The sequence below is a fragment of the Prionailurus bengalensis genome, chromosome D1, assembly GCF_016509475.1.
Source record: "Prionailurus bengalensis isolate Pbe53 chromosome D1, Fcat_Pben_1.1_paternal_pri, whole genome shotgun sequence".
In the NCBI taxonomy this organism is placed as follows: Eukaryota; Metazoa; Chordata; class Mammalia; order Carnivora; family Felidae; genus Prionailurus; species Prionailurus bengalensis.
Window position 1 is genome coordinate 16,777,873 of NC_057346.1, and position 16,941 is coordinate 16,794,813.

The following is a 16,941-nucleotide window of genomic DNA, read 5'->3' on the forward strand; positions in this document are numbered from 1 at the left end:
CCGCCCAGCCTCGTTTAATGCTTCTCCACTGCAACTTAGTCTTATTTCTGTGGTCCTCTTTGTGGAAGGAGAAGTTTAGTGTCTTTGGCCCTGCCAGAGAAGTTGTTTTAAATAATCTAGGCACTCTGTGTGTGAAAAGTGTATAAAGCGTGATGCGGATGCAGGTGTCTGTGCTCAGGACAGCAGTGTTCCTGTCAGCGGAGCAGGTGCATGGTATATTTAGAAGGCTGCTCCCGCTGTGAGGAGGAGGCGAAGGCTTTCTGCTAAAACCCTGGAACCGGTAAAACCCGGCCCTTTAAGAGCACAAGTCCCTGCCCAGGTACAGTAGGTCGGTAATACCTTGATCTTAGCACACTGTTATTCCTGCCGTTAGGTGGGGATCTCTCCCCCCGCCCCCGCCCCCGCCAGATTTGCAAATATTTTCTTTCTGATTTCTTCTAGACTTCACTGAGGGTTCCCAAGTTCCCGAAAGGCCTCCCAAACCGTTCCCTCGGAGAATCAACTCTGAACGAAAAGCAGGTAGCTGTCAGCAAGGCGGTGCCGCCCCCGCCCCACCGCAGCTCTCCAGCGAGATCGAGAACCTCATGAGTCAGGGATACTCCTACCAGGACATTCAGAAAGCTTTGGTCATTGCCCACAACAACATCGAAATGGCCAAAAATATCCTCCGGGAATTTGTTTCTATTTCTTCTCCCGCCCACGTCGCCACCTAGCACACCCCCGCCCCGCTGCAGCGTCAGAGGACCAGTGAGCCGGCCGCTCTTACTGGAGTGGCACCTGCAAGGGCAGAGGTGCCTTTGGAGACTTCGCGGTGAGGTCTCGCCCTCTCTGTGGGGTTTCACATCTGTGGTTCCAAGATTTCAAAGCAGTGGAATGAACATGGAGCAGCTAGTGTGTTTTATTATTTTATTTGTTTTGAGAGTGGATTCGAAGGTGTCCTTCAGTCCTCACCTTAGAGTGTGGATTCTTAGTAAATGGTAGCCTACCTGGGGAACAGTCCGGAAAGCAGTAGGAGAAGTATTGTGCTGTAAATCCTCACTGGGGACTTCAGACTTCCCTGGGTTAAGGATGTGGTTGTGTTTCTGTCTGTCTGTGGTTGCGTGTGTCCTGTGATTATAAGATTAACCTGCTGTGTGTGTTAATCCCAGGCAGGGAATTAGCACAAGAGGTTTAGGAAGGAATCGTTTAAAGACTTCCATCTACTGTGGTATTCTACCCAACCCCAGTGTGTATTACAACTTCAACACTCCCCGACGGCTTGGATTACCACGTGCATAGCTCAAGTCTTGTATTTTTAGAACACCCTCCCTCTGTCCTTTGTCCTGCTTCCTCCTCCTCCTTCGTGTCTGTCATTGGCAGTGGGCTTGCTGTGACCAGACTTACTGAAGCCGAGTGGCTTATAGGATGTTCCTTATTATGTGTGATGGTTGGTGTTGGTTTGTGTGGTAGATGGGTAGTGGGGGAAAAAGTACTCTTGCTGTATCCTTATAGTCATGTTTGATCTAGCAGCTAACACTGGTCACTCCAAAGCACTGTTTCCATAGGAACATCGACTCTGTTAAAGTACGATGTTTTCATTACCCTAATTCCATAATGACTGATTCGAGATAGAGGCCTTCAGATACATTCCATGCCCTCCCCCAGAAGATGGTCTGTGGGAGTCCGTTGCCTTGATGCCAGGTATGTGTTCTAACGTAGGCCGTGGGTTTTTCTGCTTCACGGGAAGGGAAGGGCATTTGTTTCCAGCAATGGCTTTCTGACCCGAATACCACAAAACTTTTAGCAAGCTTCACGCACAGGCTCTTTGCCTTGTTCTACATAAGATGCACAAAACAGTGAAGATGTCTCTGTTGGGTTTTTTTTTTCCCCGGTGAGTTAATTCCAGCTTATACGGGTGTCTCCCTTTGAACATGAGCCAGGTTATATTTTCGGAGGAGAATCTGCTCTTTGCCCTCGAAGGAAAGGGGCTGACACCCATGGTGGTGCAGCATTGCGCTGACAGCCCCAGTCCCGCATCGGGGCCTCCGACAGCTGGGTTTCTCTTGTGCCTGTGGCTTTGGGCATGTAGCACGTCCTTCTCTCTCCTCATCACCTTCGTCCTGTGTACTCTCTCGTGACTGCGTTCTCCACGGTAATTAGCATTCAGTGTATAAATGACTTTACTGTGGTCAGAGACCGTATGTGAGAAGCCTGACGATTTGTGTAATTGCAGGTTACAAAGGAGATTCAGGGTCCAGCACGGGGCACCCGTTAGTCGGTTCCTGGAGGTGCTGCGAAATGACCCCTGGAGTTGGGTCAGTTCTCTGTCCGGTCTTTGCTGGCTTCCCCAGCAAAGCGGGTGTACCCCCTCGCTTGTCAGGAGCACGCCTGCTCTTTGATCAATCTGCCCTCCTCAAAATCTAAATCACGCTTTTGTCTTTAGATCCAGAATCCCTTCAGATCGGTTTTCTTTCTCATCTTGTCATCTGTGGAACTAAAACTTTTTCTAACTCTTCTCTTGGCTCTCAGCTGTTCCTAGACCTGTTGGCTTTATCCTCTTGCCTCCGAACCATTTACATTCCCAGGGTAGAAGGTACAGGACTTCTTGTCGATTTGCTCTGGTTCCCCAATGTTTGCTCCACGCGGCGGAAAACAGCCCAGCCCACTGTCAGGTGCAGGAGGTCCTGATGGTCGTGGCCGGGGGCAGGGAGAGTGGCAGTAACCTAGCGTCTCCTTCTAAAAGCCAGTAAGGATAGGGTTTCGTTTGTGGTAACGTTCAGTTTGTATTTTGTTTAAATGCTGAAGACCCAGACGAAAAACTAGAAGAAATGGCAGCATTTTCCATGCCTTTCCACACTGGAAGTTTTCCTTGGCTGCAGACATTGCCCATAGTCTGAAGATGTGTCAAGAGAACAGAACACTGATTCTGCCTATTTTTTGCCTGTTCAGTGTATCCAAAATCTTTGGAGAGTGTGTCCTTACATATATAGGCTAAGGGCGAGTTCATCCTTTTGTTCCTCGTTGAGCGCCCCTGTGGCTCATGGGGTCAGGCCTCCAACTGGGGTGTCAGATCCCAGTGTTGGACATACGCTTCATTGATTGGCTTGGTCATCGGCCTGGCAGCTGGGTAGCTATAGGCTTTCAAGCTTCTGAGACCATTCTGTGAGGTTTTCTCTCCTCGGGTCTGTGAGGACAGACTTGGGTCCAAACCTCAGGTCGCCAAGGTAGTCTCACGAAAGTTTTCACGTGGAGGCTTGTCTTGAGGGTATTTCCAAAACTTTAATCTCTTAAATTTTCCTTGGGCTAAGGCACAAATACCAGCTTCTTCATCCTCCATTCGTATGGCAGTTTTTAATCCTTGGGCTCTGCTCTGAATTTAGAATTGCTCTTTCAGAAGTAGGCTTTGAGTTTTGCCATTTTGGGTAAACCCATCTCCCTTCTCCCTCCGAATTACAAGTGGTTCCTTCTGTGTTAACTTGCCAGGTGGATAAGGTAAAAGTCACTTTGATGTTTTTCTTTTTTCTCAAATGCACTAGGCTATTCTGTTCAGTCCAGTCTCCTTTCCCTCTTTCTGGCTTGCCCTGCACGGCCTGCCTCTGTGCTCCTCTGTGCCCAGCTGCCCTCTGTGCTGCTTCCACTAAAGTAAAAGATTCCCAGAGCAGAAAAACCTGTGGGCTCGTGATATACCTCCCTTTAAGAAAATAAGAGATTGGGCACTTTCCGGTCTCCACGTGCATCTGTTCATTCTTATGTAAGTAATGATCTGCACCTTGGACGGCCATTCTCTTCCACTAGCCCTCCTCCCCCCACTCAACACACTCCGCCATTCTTCTGTGCTCTTCGCATACAGACGACACCAGGGCCCAGGGTGGGGGACAGCGCTCGTAGTGTCATTCAGCTGCTTTGCGGGTTAAAATTTTTGGATGGGGGTCGCTATTCTTCAATCTTAAAGTATTTATCTCCTCTATAGAAAACTAAAATATAACTTAGGGTCCAAACAGCAGACCTACAAATGAGTTTTGTAAATTTGCTAGCAGAGTAGGGACTGTATATTCCCTTCAAGGCACCATGATCAGACTTGACACCTGTGTGTGTGGGTGGTTGGCGATGGTGTTGATGCAGAATATTCTCCTACCTCACCTCATGACAGTCAGGGTTCTAGATCTCCTTCCCAAGCTAAGGAAGTCCCCCTTCCTGCCGTTGGCCTTTCTGACTCTGGTGACCACTGCCCAGGGAACAGTGGTATTCTAACCATCGGCCTGGCCTGGTGGTTACCAATTAGGTTGTTCGTTCAGCAAATGTGTATGAGCGATTACCATGTGCCAGAAGTGCCAGCTTCTCTGTGTTCCTCCCTGTCCAGGACTTGCATTTGGCCCTAAAATAGCTCATCCCCAAAAGATGGTGCAGTTTTTATTCACAGCTCTTTTATGTAGATCTGTATTTCCTTAAAGAGCTGTCCTGGGTAAAATCAATTCAAGGCTCTTCCGTTAACCCGTGTCGTCTTCCTAGAGCTTTGATACTTTCTGGGAGATTCCTCAACGTGTCTCATGGGTACCCACCATCTTTTGTGTATTTCAGTGGAATCTGTCTGGTGGGTTGAGGGGTGTGTTGGCTCAGCTGCACGGTTAGGGCAGTTACGTGTTTAAGTAAAGCATCTGCCCATAGTTCCTTTCCAGTCTAGTGCCTTCCTTGATCTTCCTACTGAGCTGCTGGAGTTCCTAATCCCCCTTGTTGTGAAGTTTCCTTGTCGCCCTTCGGGGACCTGTTACCACCTCCCATTCTCTTTGGAACTTATTTTCCAGTCTTCCAACACCTTTGCAGCTGATTCTATGTCTTAGAAAGGCTGAAGGTGTGGGAGAGGGGCGGATACCTGTTGTTCGGTCCTGATCTTCAGCTGATCCTTTGGTCTCCCAAGAGCCAGTCGGCAAAATAGATGGAACTCAGTTCTCAGAAATGCCAGCCTTTCCTGGGCTAAGGAGCCTAGGACCCTAGAACTTAGCATCAGAATACATACGTCACCACTCTCCTGCTAGACTTTCAGGCTTTAGAATTCAATCTGAAGTATTCTTAAGTCCACCTACAGTGTTACTGGCACTACTTTGACCTCAGCCTATGTTCGTTGTCTTTCTTTAGAAGCGCGTAAAGCTACGCAGTGCATGGAGGAGGGTTCATGGTGAAAGGAAGCCACAGTTTTGTATCTTTGTCCTGTTTCGGAATCCTTCGGATGTCAGAAACAGGTATTCAGGCTAAAGAAAGGAGGGAATCCTAAGGATACAGGGTATTTTATAGACCCCAGTGCGAGAAGTACAGTCGATTCTTGTATGGGGCTGGGCTGGGACTGTCCGACTTTGCACCCGGTCCTTTCTCCTGCTTGTCAGGCACAGCCCTGGAATAGACAACCCAGTCCCCAAGTCTACACGACGTCCCAGCTCTAGGGATCACCGTACACAGCTTCCCAGTGCCTCTTGATTCATTCAGATTCTCAAGAAAGAACACGATTGGCCCAGCACATTGCCTGGGTGTCTACGCCTGACCAGTTAGCCTTGGCGTGTGGGGCGGCAGCGGTGTGCCCCTTTGGGTGGGAGATGGGGGGAGAAGAGGCTATAGGCAGGATAGATACCCTAAAGGTCTTTTAGTAGTAAAACTGCTGTCATGCTGCCTTTTTTTAGAGTAGGAAGGTAGGCATGGGACTGTGTCTGGGATGTTGAGAAAATTCTTGGGTTTTGCTTAGTTTGGGTTATCGTCGTCTTTATTTCCTTATTTCCTGTTTTCAATCCCTTTATCAGTCTTGGCATCCAAGATTTCTTACCTCCCTCCTCAGGACCCGTTCCTCCTGTTCCAGAGCTAGTCTGTTCTTAGGTGACGTTTCTTTGCCTTCATTCAATCTCAGGTTTTTAGCCTTCTTTCATATTATTTGGAGAGCAGATCACACATCCCACTGCAGCCACCCATGGACTTTTGGGCTCTCTTCAAGTTTTAGCACCGAAAATACATCCATTCTATGGGCCCGTGGCCCTGGCTCCCCTCCTCCTCGAGGAGAGCCCTGCGGCAATATTCTTGGGCAAGCCTTCCGGGGTACCTCAGAAACTACTTCCCCATAGCCAGCAGGAATATATAATAACCGGGACAGTAGCCAGGATATAAATTAGATGTAGATTCCAGTTTAGAAGAGTTTTGACTGAGAGCTCTTTAGACCGGGAACCCTGGTCTCCCCTGTCCACTTGATTTCTTTGTAGTCCTGTATCAGAGCCTTTTTTAATTTTAATTTTATTTTTCGAAAAACTGCTTGCCTACTAAGTCTTTTGATCTTGCTTACCTCATCCTAGAGCCTGTCCCGTGTTCTTAAGGCATGTTCATAATTGTAGCTTTTTTAAACTGTTGGAGTCGTTAGGAATACACAGAAGTAACCTAGTAATCCAAAGATACACACTGAGGCACGTGATGAAGGGTGGGTCGTCAGCCCTTGCATTTGGTATCCTGGACTGGGCGCCAGAATCAAGGAGCAGAGGGACAGCAGGGCCGGGTGCCTCCCTGTCCTAGGAAATCTGGCGTGGTTCCACAGGGGAGCGCAGTGTTTTTTGGGTCTAAGCAGCGGCACCCGCGTAAGAGGCGGGGGGGCCGGGACGGGAGGAGCAAGCTCTGGCCGGAGGCTCCCTCACATTCAGATGGGAGCGGGAAAAGAACGGAAGGGCCAGCTGTCGGCTAAGAGCAACAGCTGTCTGCAGCTCTCCCTGCCGCTTCCCTTGTGTAACGCTCGAGAAAAACGCGGTGGACCGCTCCCTCTGTTTGCCCAGAGCAAAGGCTGAAAGCCAGCCTCCGCTCTCCTACCGCTCAGGCGGCCGAACAGATCAGCGGAGTTCTGGTTGCCCGGCTCCACGTTCTTGACCCGCTCCTGAAATGAACGTGAGGGGCACCCCTCCACTGCCTCTCACAAGTCCTCTTTGCACGCCCGAGCCGGACCAGAGGGCCAGGGAAGGGGGGAGGCTCGGGCACACGGCCCGGGCAGCTCCTCGGGCCTCACTCCGCCTCCCGCCCAGCCCCGACGAGGGGGGCGCCGTGTGCCCACGCCCAGTGCGCCAACCTGCTCGCCTGTCGCGTGCCCCGTGTGTCCGTTCCCTCCTCCCTACCTACCTCGGACCCTGCTCGGGGCGAGGTAGCCGTGCTCATGGCGGTCTTGAAACCGCAGAGGCAGAGAACCACGTAGGAGTCTGTAGACTGTGTGTTTTCTCTTCCTCGGTTTCTTCCTTCTGCTGTCTGGGTAAGCCTGCAGGCACGTTGCCCGTGAGAGTGGATGCCTCCTGACCTACCGGTCTCCGTGTCTCGGCCTTGACCTCCTGCTGAAACATGTGGTAGGGGCATGGCAGCTACGAGGTACCTCCTCCTCCATTTGCTTTCTGGCTGTGGTGACTTGGGATTTTTAACCTTATATATCTTTTTCCTTTATTCAAAACAAAACAATTTTTAGCACAGTGAAAAAAAAAAAAAGCCAAACATTTTTGTGCCTTTCTAAGGCAGCACTGTAACTCAGGCTGCATTTTAGGACTTAATATGGAAATACCAGAGTCTTAGCTCCTCTACCTTGAGTGTCCATCCTTACAGACTGGGGGGAGGAGGAAACGCTCTGTGTGGCTGGAGAGATGTCAGATAGGTGAGGCACGTCTGGGGTCCCCTCTCCCTGCCGTGATGCTCTTTTGGAGTACGTGTTCCCCTGGGATCATTCGGTTGGCTCTAGTCAGGATCGCAGCCGCCAGGTTGAAGCCTCTGTCTCCAGCGAGGAGAGAGGGAGACTGTTCTGGGATTTCCAGGTACGCCCTGGACCATTTCAAGTGTGCCAGCCTCTGGGCCTGCTAGTGACTCAACTGCATGGGAAAGTGTAGGACGGACTCTCCCGAGAACAGACGTGGTGTGTGTCTTTTCTCTTTGCTGGATCCTGAACTGGCCTAGACCTCCTGCCTCTCCCTCGAGACGTGGCTTTCCTTTCATTTGCAGACTTCAGTCTTAAAGCATTAAGCAGCCAGTGCCCTCTGCGGGTCCAGTCTTCCCCTGGGGAAGGCAGCAAGGACCACGTGCCCGGTCCTCAGCATGGTCGTCACAGTCAGTTTCAGCAAAGAAAAAAGGAAAAAAAAGTTTTCTATCTGAGAATTTTACTTCTCCCTTTCCCCTTTCAGTTCTTCCCTGCCTTTAATCAAGAATTGGGAGAGAAACCATTCTTTTGAACGTCCTCCCTCTTTAGGATTTTGACATTCTTGGCCTGGGTGGGGCTGAGGAGAACTTGATGCTTCCTCCGGAATAGAGTCCCAATTTGTATATCAGTGTTAAAAATGAAACAAAACGAAAACTTAGAGGAGATTTTTGTGGACTATTTTAAAAATGTGTCATTAATATAAAAAAAAATTTCTATTAGCAGTATTTAATCCTTCTCACCTGTAAAGAATAAGACAGAAGGTAAATATTCTTACAGAGAAGAGCAGAGCTTTAAGATTGGTTTTCATTTGACGTCCCTTTTGTTTTGCCAACGTATTAATGTTTAGAGGTCTGTTATACTAATGTTATTTATTAATTTTTTTTCATTTCCATACACAGTTAACTAAAGAGCTTTTTCAAGCACCCATGTCTGTAAAAAAAAAAAAAAAAAAATATTTTTAAATAAAGTTTCTTTTGTTGTAGCAGCCTGGAGTTCTTGCCCTTGCGTGGGGGTGGGAGAGTGAAAGCCCAGGCCCGCGCAGTCGTCGTGGGGAGTCTGCTGCTACCTCAAGGCAAGTCCGAGCCGCTGGAAAGCCTAGAAAAAAGTTGATAGCTCCTCCTTGCCAACAGCCTGCCGGGCCCTGAGAGCTGCCTCAGGGCGAGGCGGCCTTGCTGCTGAGAAGCAGGGGGCTCCCTCTCTGTGGTGGAGCAGGAGCTGTGTGCTCAGAAGCAGAGGGAACCTCTGGTCCCCGCTCCTAAATGTGAAGGGTTGTGTGTTCTGTTCGGTACGATTCCAGTTGTGGAGACCCCAGGCTGCTGTGGTGCCCATGATGAATAAAAAACGGGGTGAGATTTCTGGGACAGTTAAGCTTTATTTTTCTTACATATACATATATATATATACATACATAGAGGAAATTTGCAAATTTACACACAACCTAACAAAACCACATATACATACAGGTGCGCGCACACAGATACACATTCACACCCCAAAGCTCCAGCCAGGCCAGCTCTCATCCCTAAGTACCATTCTCCCACTAGGGAAGGCCCTTCTCCCAGGGTCTAAGGCCATTAGCTCACTTTATAGAAGTTTGGTGCTTATAGCGTTATAGTCTTAATCGTCATAAAGGATAGTCTGGACCTCATGGCTGTCCCCTAACCCCACCTTTCAGTCTTACGTGACCCCCTGACAGGGCAATGGGAGCCAAATTAACGCAGGGGGTTTGGGCACAATGGCCTAACCCTGGAAAACTGCCCAGCTTCCTCCCTGCAGGGACAACAAGATCTAAGGAACAACACCAGTCCTGGCTTCTTCCCAGAGAGACGTGGGTCACAAAAGGGCCTCCCGCGGCAGGCAGGCAGCTGCTTTGTAATGAATGCTGGGGTACATACTCTCCAGAACCGGTGTGAGCAACATACTTCAGCAGAGAGGGGCCTGGGCTCAGTGTGTCCTCACCTCAGTGACACGACCGAATGAGGACGCCAGCCTTTGGGGCAGAAACCAGCTCCAGATAAACAGACTACCTAACTTGGCTGCTGGTAGAAAACAGGTATATACATCCACAATATGTCTACAGAGAAAACGCGGTCTGCAAGAAACTCCTTCCCACTCCCGGGATACGGAGGCCCCTCCCTGGGATGAGCCTCACCCAACCGAGACCTCGGTGGGTCGGTCCTTGAAGAGGACCTTCTCCCGACGGCCCTTCCCTCAGAAATGGGGTCTGCAGGCCGGCTGGAGTAGGGACCTTCTCCTACCCCGCTTTAGAGGCTTTGGCGATCATCCTGAGTGTTGGGAGAGGGTGAGCAGGGAGCAGGAAGTGTTCCAGGCGGGAAGGGCACTCAGTGTGATGAGCAGGCTAGTGCCTCAGATCGATGTATTTCTCTCCCTAGAAGTAGGTGAAGAGGAGAGAGGTGAGGGGAGCGCGGGGGGACCGCGTTGGCGTCTGGGGTGGGAGCGCTGAAGGGATGAGGGACCGAAGCCAAAGCTGATGGACGAGGCGTGGAGGGAAGCGGTGGGAGGGGGCGGGGCAGGAGGGCCTAGGCTCCGAACTGGACTGGCCACACCGCGCTCGGTGACCTGAGCCACGGCACTGTTCGGGGAAAGGTGGCGGTGACAGGGCGGAGTGTGTGCTGTCAGTCCGGGGAGCTGCCCCTTGTCCACGGTCCCCTGGCCACTCTCCTCGCCCTACCAACCTGGGACTAGTGTTAGGAAGGCAAGACGGGCCTGCTCCCAGTCTCCAGTAGAGGAGGAGGAAAGGGAGAGAGAGTGAGTGTTCAGGGGACGAGAGCCATTAGCCCCCGCGGCTCCCAATCCCTGGAGAGGCGTCAGGCACTGGCCGCAGGAACTGCCTCCTACCTGGTCTCCTGGAGCCCTCTTGTCACCGGTGCTGCCCTGTAGGAGGCCCATCTCTTCTGGGAGCTTATCTGACTTAACTTCAACTACAAATTCGCTCTTACGAGACGGGGGCAGCGTGCTGGGAGGAGGGAGGGAGGCAAGAAGTTGGCAACTCAGGGGCAAGGGAAGGGAAGGTCGCTGGGAAAGACACTGGACTGGGTGATGGGGCTCTTAGGCAGGTGCTGTGGGGCCAGCTCAGGGAAGGGAAACACGCAGTGAATGGAAGGGAGAAGGCGTGGGTGAATGCAGCGGGCAGGAGAGCAGGGAGCACTCACACTCAGCGTCCCCCTCCTGCTCCTAAGGGGTGAGCGGGCACTCGAGCAGGCAGGGAATGTGCCCGCGGAGGCAACAAGCTGGGTAGCACGACGGGGGGCGGGGGGATAGAGGGCGCGGGGTACCATGCTTACATCTCCTGTTTGCCCGACCGCCCGCATGGTAGCTTGCCCTTCTTGTAGAAGAAATAGAGAACGGCACCCAGCACGGCCAGGACGAGGACGCACACGGTCACGGCCACAATGGCCACGCCCTTGCTTTCAGGCTCCGGCAGCTTCTTCTCTGTCCCACAGAGATGTTCCTAGTCACTCCCGGCCCCAGGTGGCCACGCTTCCACCACTGCCCCACCCAGCCCGGGGCTCCCCGGGCAGGGACAGGGCAGGATAAGGGTGCCCTGGCACAGCCCCGCAGCCCCCCCGTTCTCGAGCCCAGACCGCCTGCTCACCTGTGGAGGTGCTGTTGGCTCTGCTGTAAGGACTGACAGTGGAGGTGCTGAGGCCAGTGGTTCTGTTTGAGTCTGTGGTTAAACGGATCGAAAGGTGGGTTAAGAAAAGCACAAGCCCGCGCCCGCCACACCCCGCCACACTGAGGACGGACGAGGCCCGTACCCAGCTCCAGGAAAATGGTGGTGGTGTTTCTGCCCAGGAAGTTGGAGGCCACGCACTCTGCACCGGTCTCCAACAGCTCTGGGGTCACGAGGACGTTCAGGACACTCAGGACGCTCTGCGGATCTTGGTCTTGTTCATGGGCCTGTAAGGAAGGAGGCGGAGCTCAGGGGCCGGGCCCCGGTCCCCGCAGCAGAGCCTGGGGCAGGGGTGCGTGAGCAGGGGAAAAGGAGGTAGGCAGGTAGGCTCACCGTGCCGTCCACGCTCCAGGAGATGGAGGGCCGGGGATGTCCCGACGCTTCACAGGACAGATTCAACACTGTGTTCTCTTTCACCCACATCTTCCTTTCCTTTGATGTCATCCACGGGGACCCTTAGAGAGGGAGGGGGACGGGTGTGGCGGCCAACTCCGCTGGCCTGCCTCCCCCTCCCTGCCAGAGCATCCCGGGGCAGCCGGTGGCCTTTCGTCCTCGAAGAGCTCGAAACCACCCAGCCGGGGGTAGCTTCCCGGGCCGCCCGGTCTCTGCCCAGAGGGCCTCACCAAAAATGGCCACGCGGACCAGCTGAGTGCGGTTCAGGCCCGGGACGCTGGGCACGGAGGCCACGCAGCGGTAGCCTCCCCCCGCGTCTCGCTGCAGGTTGTGTAAGCGGAGCACGGGCCCCTTCTCCAGCACCTGGCCTGTCTGGGGTGAGAGAGGGGTCGGTGGGTCACTCACAGCCACACGGCCCCCCATGCCCCACAGCCCCAGGCCCGCCTGAGTACCTTTTCTCTCAGCCACCGGAACTCCAGGGCTCGGTTACTCTCTGCCTCACAGGTCAGGACGAGGCTGCCGCCCTCCCGACTCTCCGGGGCCGCAGGGCTCACCCGGACATCAGACACATCTGGGGACACGGCAAGGGCGTCAGCCTGGGCAAAATTCCCGCTTGCCCCCTGCCTGCTCCCCCCACCGCCGTCCGGGGCCCCGGGGCCCTCACAGTTCACCAGCAGCTCCTGTTGCTCGCTGGGCAGCGATGCCATGGTTTCCAGGTCCAGGCCCTGACACTGATAGAGCCCACTGTGCTCCTTCTGGGCGGACTCCAACACCAGGACCCCGTTGTCCTCGGTCGCCTTCTCCTCCATCTCCTGGGTGCTGGGGTTCTGGGGGAGAGCGAGGGGGTGAGCAGCGTGCGCCTCCAGCCGCTCTCGCAGCCCATGTGCACCCAGCGCGGGCGCCCTCCGCACCTGCTTGCTGATGGTGAAGTGGGGTGGGGGGTTGCCGTCAGCCAGACACCGGATTTCCACGCGGTCCCCTTCCTTCAGCACGCCCACGGGCTCCACTTCCAGCCACACTTTCTCCGCCGGGTCTATAGCACAGGGGGGGCACGGGGGGCACGGGGGCCGCGGCCGTCAGCCCACCAGCCGTCCCCGCGCCGGGGAGCGGCCGGACTTTTCCACCCGCCCCAGCCCAGGGCCGTATCGGGACTCACAGAAAACCGGGACGACGACTTCCCTGGACTCCTTCATGTGGTTCCCGCTGGGCAGCCGGTAGTTGAGCTCGCAGTAGAACTGGGCGTCTTTGTCTTCCTTAACCAGCTGGGCCTTCAGAACGCTCTGCAGGGTGTACAGACCGCTCGACTCGACGATCTGGGACGACTGAATGTGGACCCCTGGGCAGGGAGGAAGGGGAGAGAGGCTCGGCCTCGGCCCCGCCTCCGCCCCCACCCCCTGGTCGCAGGGGCTGCCGGAGGGGGCTCCCGGAGGGACCCCGGCCTCCGCAGGCCAGGCACCACGGGAGCCGCGACTCTTCACCTCTGAAGTTTTACTGCTCGTTATCCACCTGCTCCGCGGGCGCGCGCACTCCAGGGCGCGTGCCAGGAATGCCACAGTGACTGACCGATGCCTCTCAGCAAACACTCCAGACGCCCACCCACGGGGGTAATGAACGGCCAGCCTGACTACACCATACCCACTGGGGGGGGGGGGGGGTAGGCAAAATAATCCGGTAGAGCTACACTGACAAAGCTGCAAAGGTTTCCAAGGCTCACCGTCAAAAGAAAAGTGATCTACCACGCAGAACCACCGAGATCAGGGGTTTCCCGACCTCGGTGCTGCCGAAGCGTCGGCGCAGAGAATTCTTTGTGGGGTGGGGCTGCCCCGTGCACTGTAGGCTGCCGACCGTCCCCCAGGTGCCATCACCACCATTCCCTTGGCGACAACCAGAAATACCTCCAGACAGCGCTAAACGTCCCGGAGGGAGGAGCAAAATGACCCCTCTTTGAGAACCACCGATTTAGAGAATAAAAAATCAAAAGCCTACACGTGCCGAGACGTATCTCTGTATGTGTAAGGACCCAGAAACTGGCCGGAAAGAACGAACACTCAACTGACAGCAGAGATTACTTTCCGGGAGGGGATGTGGGGCAAGAAGGGAATTTTCCTTCTAGATCTCCTGGGTCGTTTACATTCTCACGAGAACGTTTTCGGGCCTCGCTTGTGTACTTCAAAAAACCAAGGTCCGACGAAAGGCAAGGTGGTGGCACCGTAAGCAGGGCCCTTAAGGGCTGACGGGGCTGCACTCACGTTTCTTCTCCTCCTTCAGGGGCCGCCCATTCTTGTACCAGATGACTTGAGGAACGGGGTACCCATTTCTCCCCACACAGGTAGCAACCTGAGGGGGACAGGCCGTGAGTCTCGCTGCCGCTCAGGCCCCGCCAGGCCCCGCCTGGCCACCCTGGCGTGGCTCACCTCCTCGGGCTCCTCGCTGTTGACCGAAATGCCCAAGGGATTGACCTGGATGGTCGGCTCCTCCGGGGCTTCTACAAGGGAAGGAGAGGAGGGGCATATGGGACCACACCGCTTCCCGCGACCCACGCCGCCCGCGAGGCACGGATGGGGCACTGACTGTAGACGTGGAGCTGGATTCGGTGCTCCTGGGACTGAGGGCGCTTGCCCTGGCACAGGAAGATGCGCTCGTCGTGGGGGGTGACGTGTGCCAGGGCCAGAGTAGTCCCTCTGTCCAGGAGGCTGAGCCGGTGCTGGTACTCGCCGGGTTCGCTCTGGCCCTGGCCCTTGCGCACGCGGAAGATGAGAGTCGGCTTCTCCTTGTGGACCTGAGGAGGGGTGACGGAGGGGAGGGGAGGGTCCTGGGGCTGCGGGAGGGGGAGAGCCTCCCACCCTGCCACCCTGCCACCCTCTCCACGCACTCACAGAAAACCAGTCCACGTGGCTGAAGTTGCCCGGGGAGTGGGAGGGGCCGCACTTCAGAAGGGCTGTCCCGCCAACTTCCACCTCCAGGGGCTCCGGGGTGGGGGGCTCCGCCTCTCCAGGCACACCTGGGGTGCGGGAGGGGACACCCCAGCAGTGGTGTCAGCTCCAGCTGCTCCCCGTGGCCTCCCCTCCCAGCCCGCTCCCTGCAGCTTTTCTTCCGGGAGAGGGCCCTGCCCTCCTGAGCCTCAACCCCTCTCTACCGGCTGCCCCAGGCCGCCCTCTCCCCCAGTTCAGGGGAGTCGAGGGGGACCGTCCCTGGTCATCGCAGGAGGAGACCCTGAGCACCAGGCACCTTCCAGATGAGGCTGGCAGAGGGGCAACCCAGGCGGTGGGCCAAGAGGAAGGCCCCTTTCCTTCCAGGCCCCCTCCACTCCCAGTGAGCTCAGAGTGTGGGAATGCAAGGCATGTGCCAGGCTGGGGCACACAGGCCCCTTTGTGTCCCCACACCGCGGGGAAGACCTCACTACTCTGCCCCCCAAAAAAGCCCTCCCCAAATTTCCCACAAGACGCAGCGAGCCACCCCCGGCCAGAAGCTCCCATCTCGGGCTCCCAAAGCGGTACCTCCGTGGACATCCCACACGCTCAGGGGACCCCCAGCCTGGGAGTCTTGTGAGCACGAAGGGGTCAGAATGTCCCCCAGGGGTCAGGGTGAGGGCCAGGCAGTGAGCAAGAGTGACGTCAGTGGTGCCAGCGTGCTGCCTGCCCTGTGAGGAGGTGATGTCACTCAATACCATCTGGCTGGCCTCAGGGATGCCTGGGTTGTTGCCCCGGGCTGGCGCCCGGACAAGGAGGGCAGATGGAGCGGTCTTCAGCCCACAGCAGAGGCCTCGCTCTCGTCCCTGACTCCGTTTCCCCAGAGCTAGTGGAGCGGGGCAGGGTGGGGCTAGATTGGCTGCAGCTGTGGAGCCCAATTTAGCCCTTTCCCCAGAAACACAGTCAGCCTGGGAGGCAGCAGCCTGGGGTACCCCAGGGACACTGTAGGCACCGGGCATGAGGCCAGCGAGCTGGGTATTGCCTAGCCCTCCCCTTCCCCAGCCGGACAGCGGCTGGGACCCGGGAAAGGGAGCCAAGAGAAACACGCGACACCGCTGCAGGCCATACAAGGGCAGCGTGGACCCGGGAGCGCCCGGCTCCCAGGCAGTTCCAGAGAAAAACTCCAAGGTGCAGGGGCGCTCTTCCCACCTGAACGTGGTCCCACTCCGGGAGGCGTAACAATTCTGGGCGCTTCCACCCTGGGCACCCTCGAGCCCTCGCTTCTGCCACCTGTGATCCCCTCACCCGGACAGGCGCGAGGCGACCCACGCCGCCCCCCAGCCCCTGCCAACGCCCTTGCTCGGGCGGGAGCCGCCGTCCCTCCCCCGCTCGCTCACCTCCAGCCTGGCTCGGAGCCCAGGCCGGAGAGGAGGCGTCGGCGCGCCCCCTCCCGCTAAGCAAGCCGCCTTTTCCAGCAACAGGCGGGCGCAGGATCCGGGATTTGGGGATGCGCTCCAGCGGCTCCTCCCGCCGCCGCTCCAGCCGCGGGCCCCCAGAGTGGGCACCTGAGGCAAAGCTCTCCCCAGCTCCCCCGAGAGGCTCGGCTCCACCCCCTCCGGCTCCGGGCAGCAGCCTCCTCCCTGCGTCCTCCTCCCCGGGATACTCTAGGATCGAGGCTGCAAACTGGCCGCGAAGAAGAGTTGCACGCGCGCAAGGCGCCGGGAAGGAGGAGCGCACGCCGGGGCGCAAAGCCCCGACCGGCGCCGCGCCGCCGGCTCCGCTCCCCGGGCGCGCTCCGCCAAAGACCCCTGGCCCGGGCCGCTCGGGGGCGCGGGCCCCCTGCGAAGCCACTCACCCGCGGCGCGGCGACAGCAGCAGCAGGCGGCGAGCAGGAGGGCGCAGACGAGCCCGGACGGCCCCATGCTTCCCGGCCGGAGGGCGAGCGCCTAGTGAGCCAGCCGGCGGCGGCCGGGGGCTGACGTCAGGGGGGCGGGGGAGGGGGCCCGGCCCGCCCCGCCCCGCGCAGCCCCCCGCCCCCGCCGCCGCTCCACGGGGGCGGGCCCGGAGCTGCGCGGAGCCGCGCGCCCGGCTAGGCCGGGCCCGGCGCCCAGCCCCCTTGCCGGCTCGGGTCCGGCGAGGGGGCAGTGACAGGTGTCTCGAGGCCGGGCTGACTGGCCGAGGCGGCGGCTACGGGAGGTCGGCCCGGACGCCCCGAGTCAAGCCGGCTCAGAACCGGCGGCGCTCGGCCCCGCTCGGCCCCTACCGGGACGGCCGGGTGGAGG

At 56.7% G+C, this 16,941-nt stretch overlaps 2 protein-coding genes across 5 annotated transcripts in view; one reads left to right on the plus strand and one right to left on the minus strand.

Moving 5' to 3' along the window:
- The window catches only part of CBL (Cbl proto-oncogene), an 84,921-nt gene extending 75,895 nt beyond the window's left edge, over positions 1-9,026 (plus strand). For 2 of the 3 annotated variants that reach the window (XM_043579608.1, XM_043579610.1), the window contains one exon: positions 442-8,645. In XM_043579608.1, the coding sequence (XP_043435543.1) occupies positions 442-713 (272 nt within the window). In that variant the 3' untranslated portion in view covers positions 714-8,645. The other variant, XM_043579609.1, reaches the window with a different exon arrangement.
- On the minus strand, positions 9,016-16,634 carry MCAM (melanoma cell adhesion molecule). Of its 2 annotated transcripts, XM_043579611.1 has the most exons (16): positions 16,515-16,634; positions 14,627-14,751; positions 14,322-14,529; positions 14,165-14,235; positions 14,000-14,087; positions 12,907-13,086; positions 12,662-12,783; positions 12,415-12,577; positions 12,203-12,321; positions 11,981-12,122; positions 11,691-11,812; positions 11,443-11,584; positions 11,280-11,351; positions 10,969-11,116; positions 10,523-10,640; positions 9,016-10,052 (listed from the first exon to the last, which is right to left on the minus strand). In XM_043579611.1, exons 1-16 carry the CDS (start codon positions 16,579-16,581, stop codon positions 10,023-10,025), a joined length of 1,917 nt encoding a protein of 638 aa, XP_043435546.1. In that variant the 5' UTR covers positions 16,582-16,634; the 3' UTR covers positions 9,016-10,022. The 2 variants fall into 2 exon arrangements, with proteins under 2 accessions (XP_043435546.1, XP_043435547.1); XM_043579612.1 differs by lacking the exon at positions 10,523-10,640.
- Between the last annotated feature and the right edge of the window lie 307 nt (positions 16,635-16,941).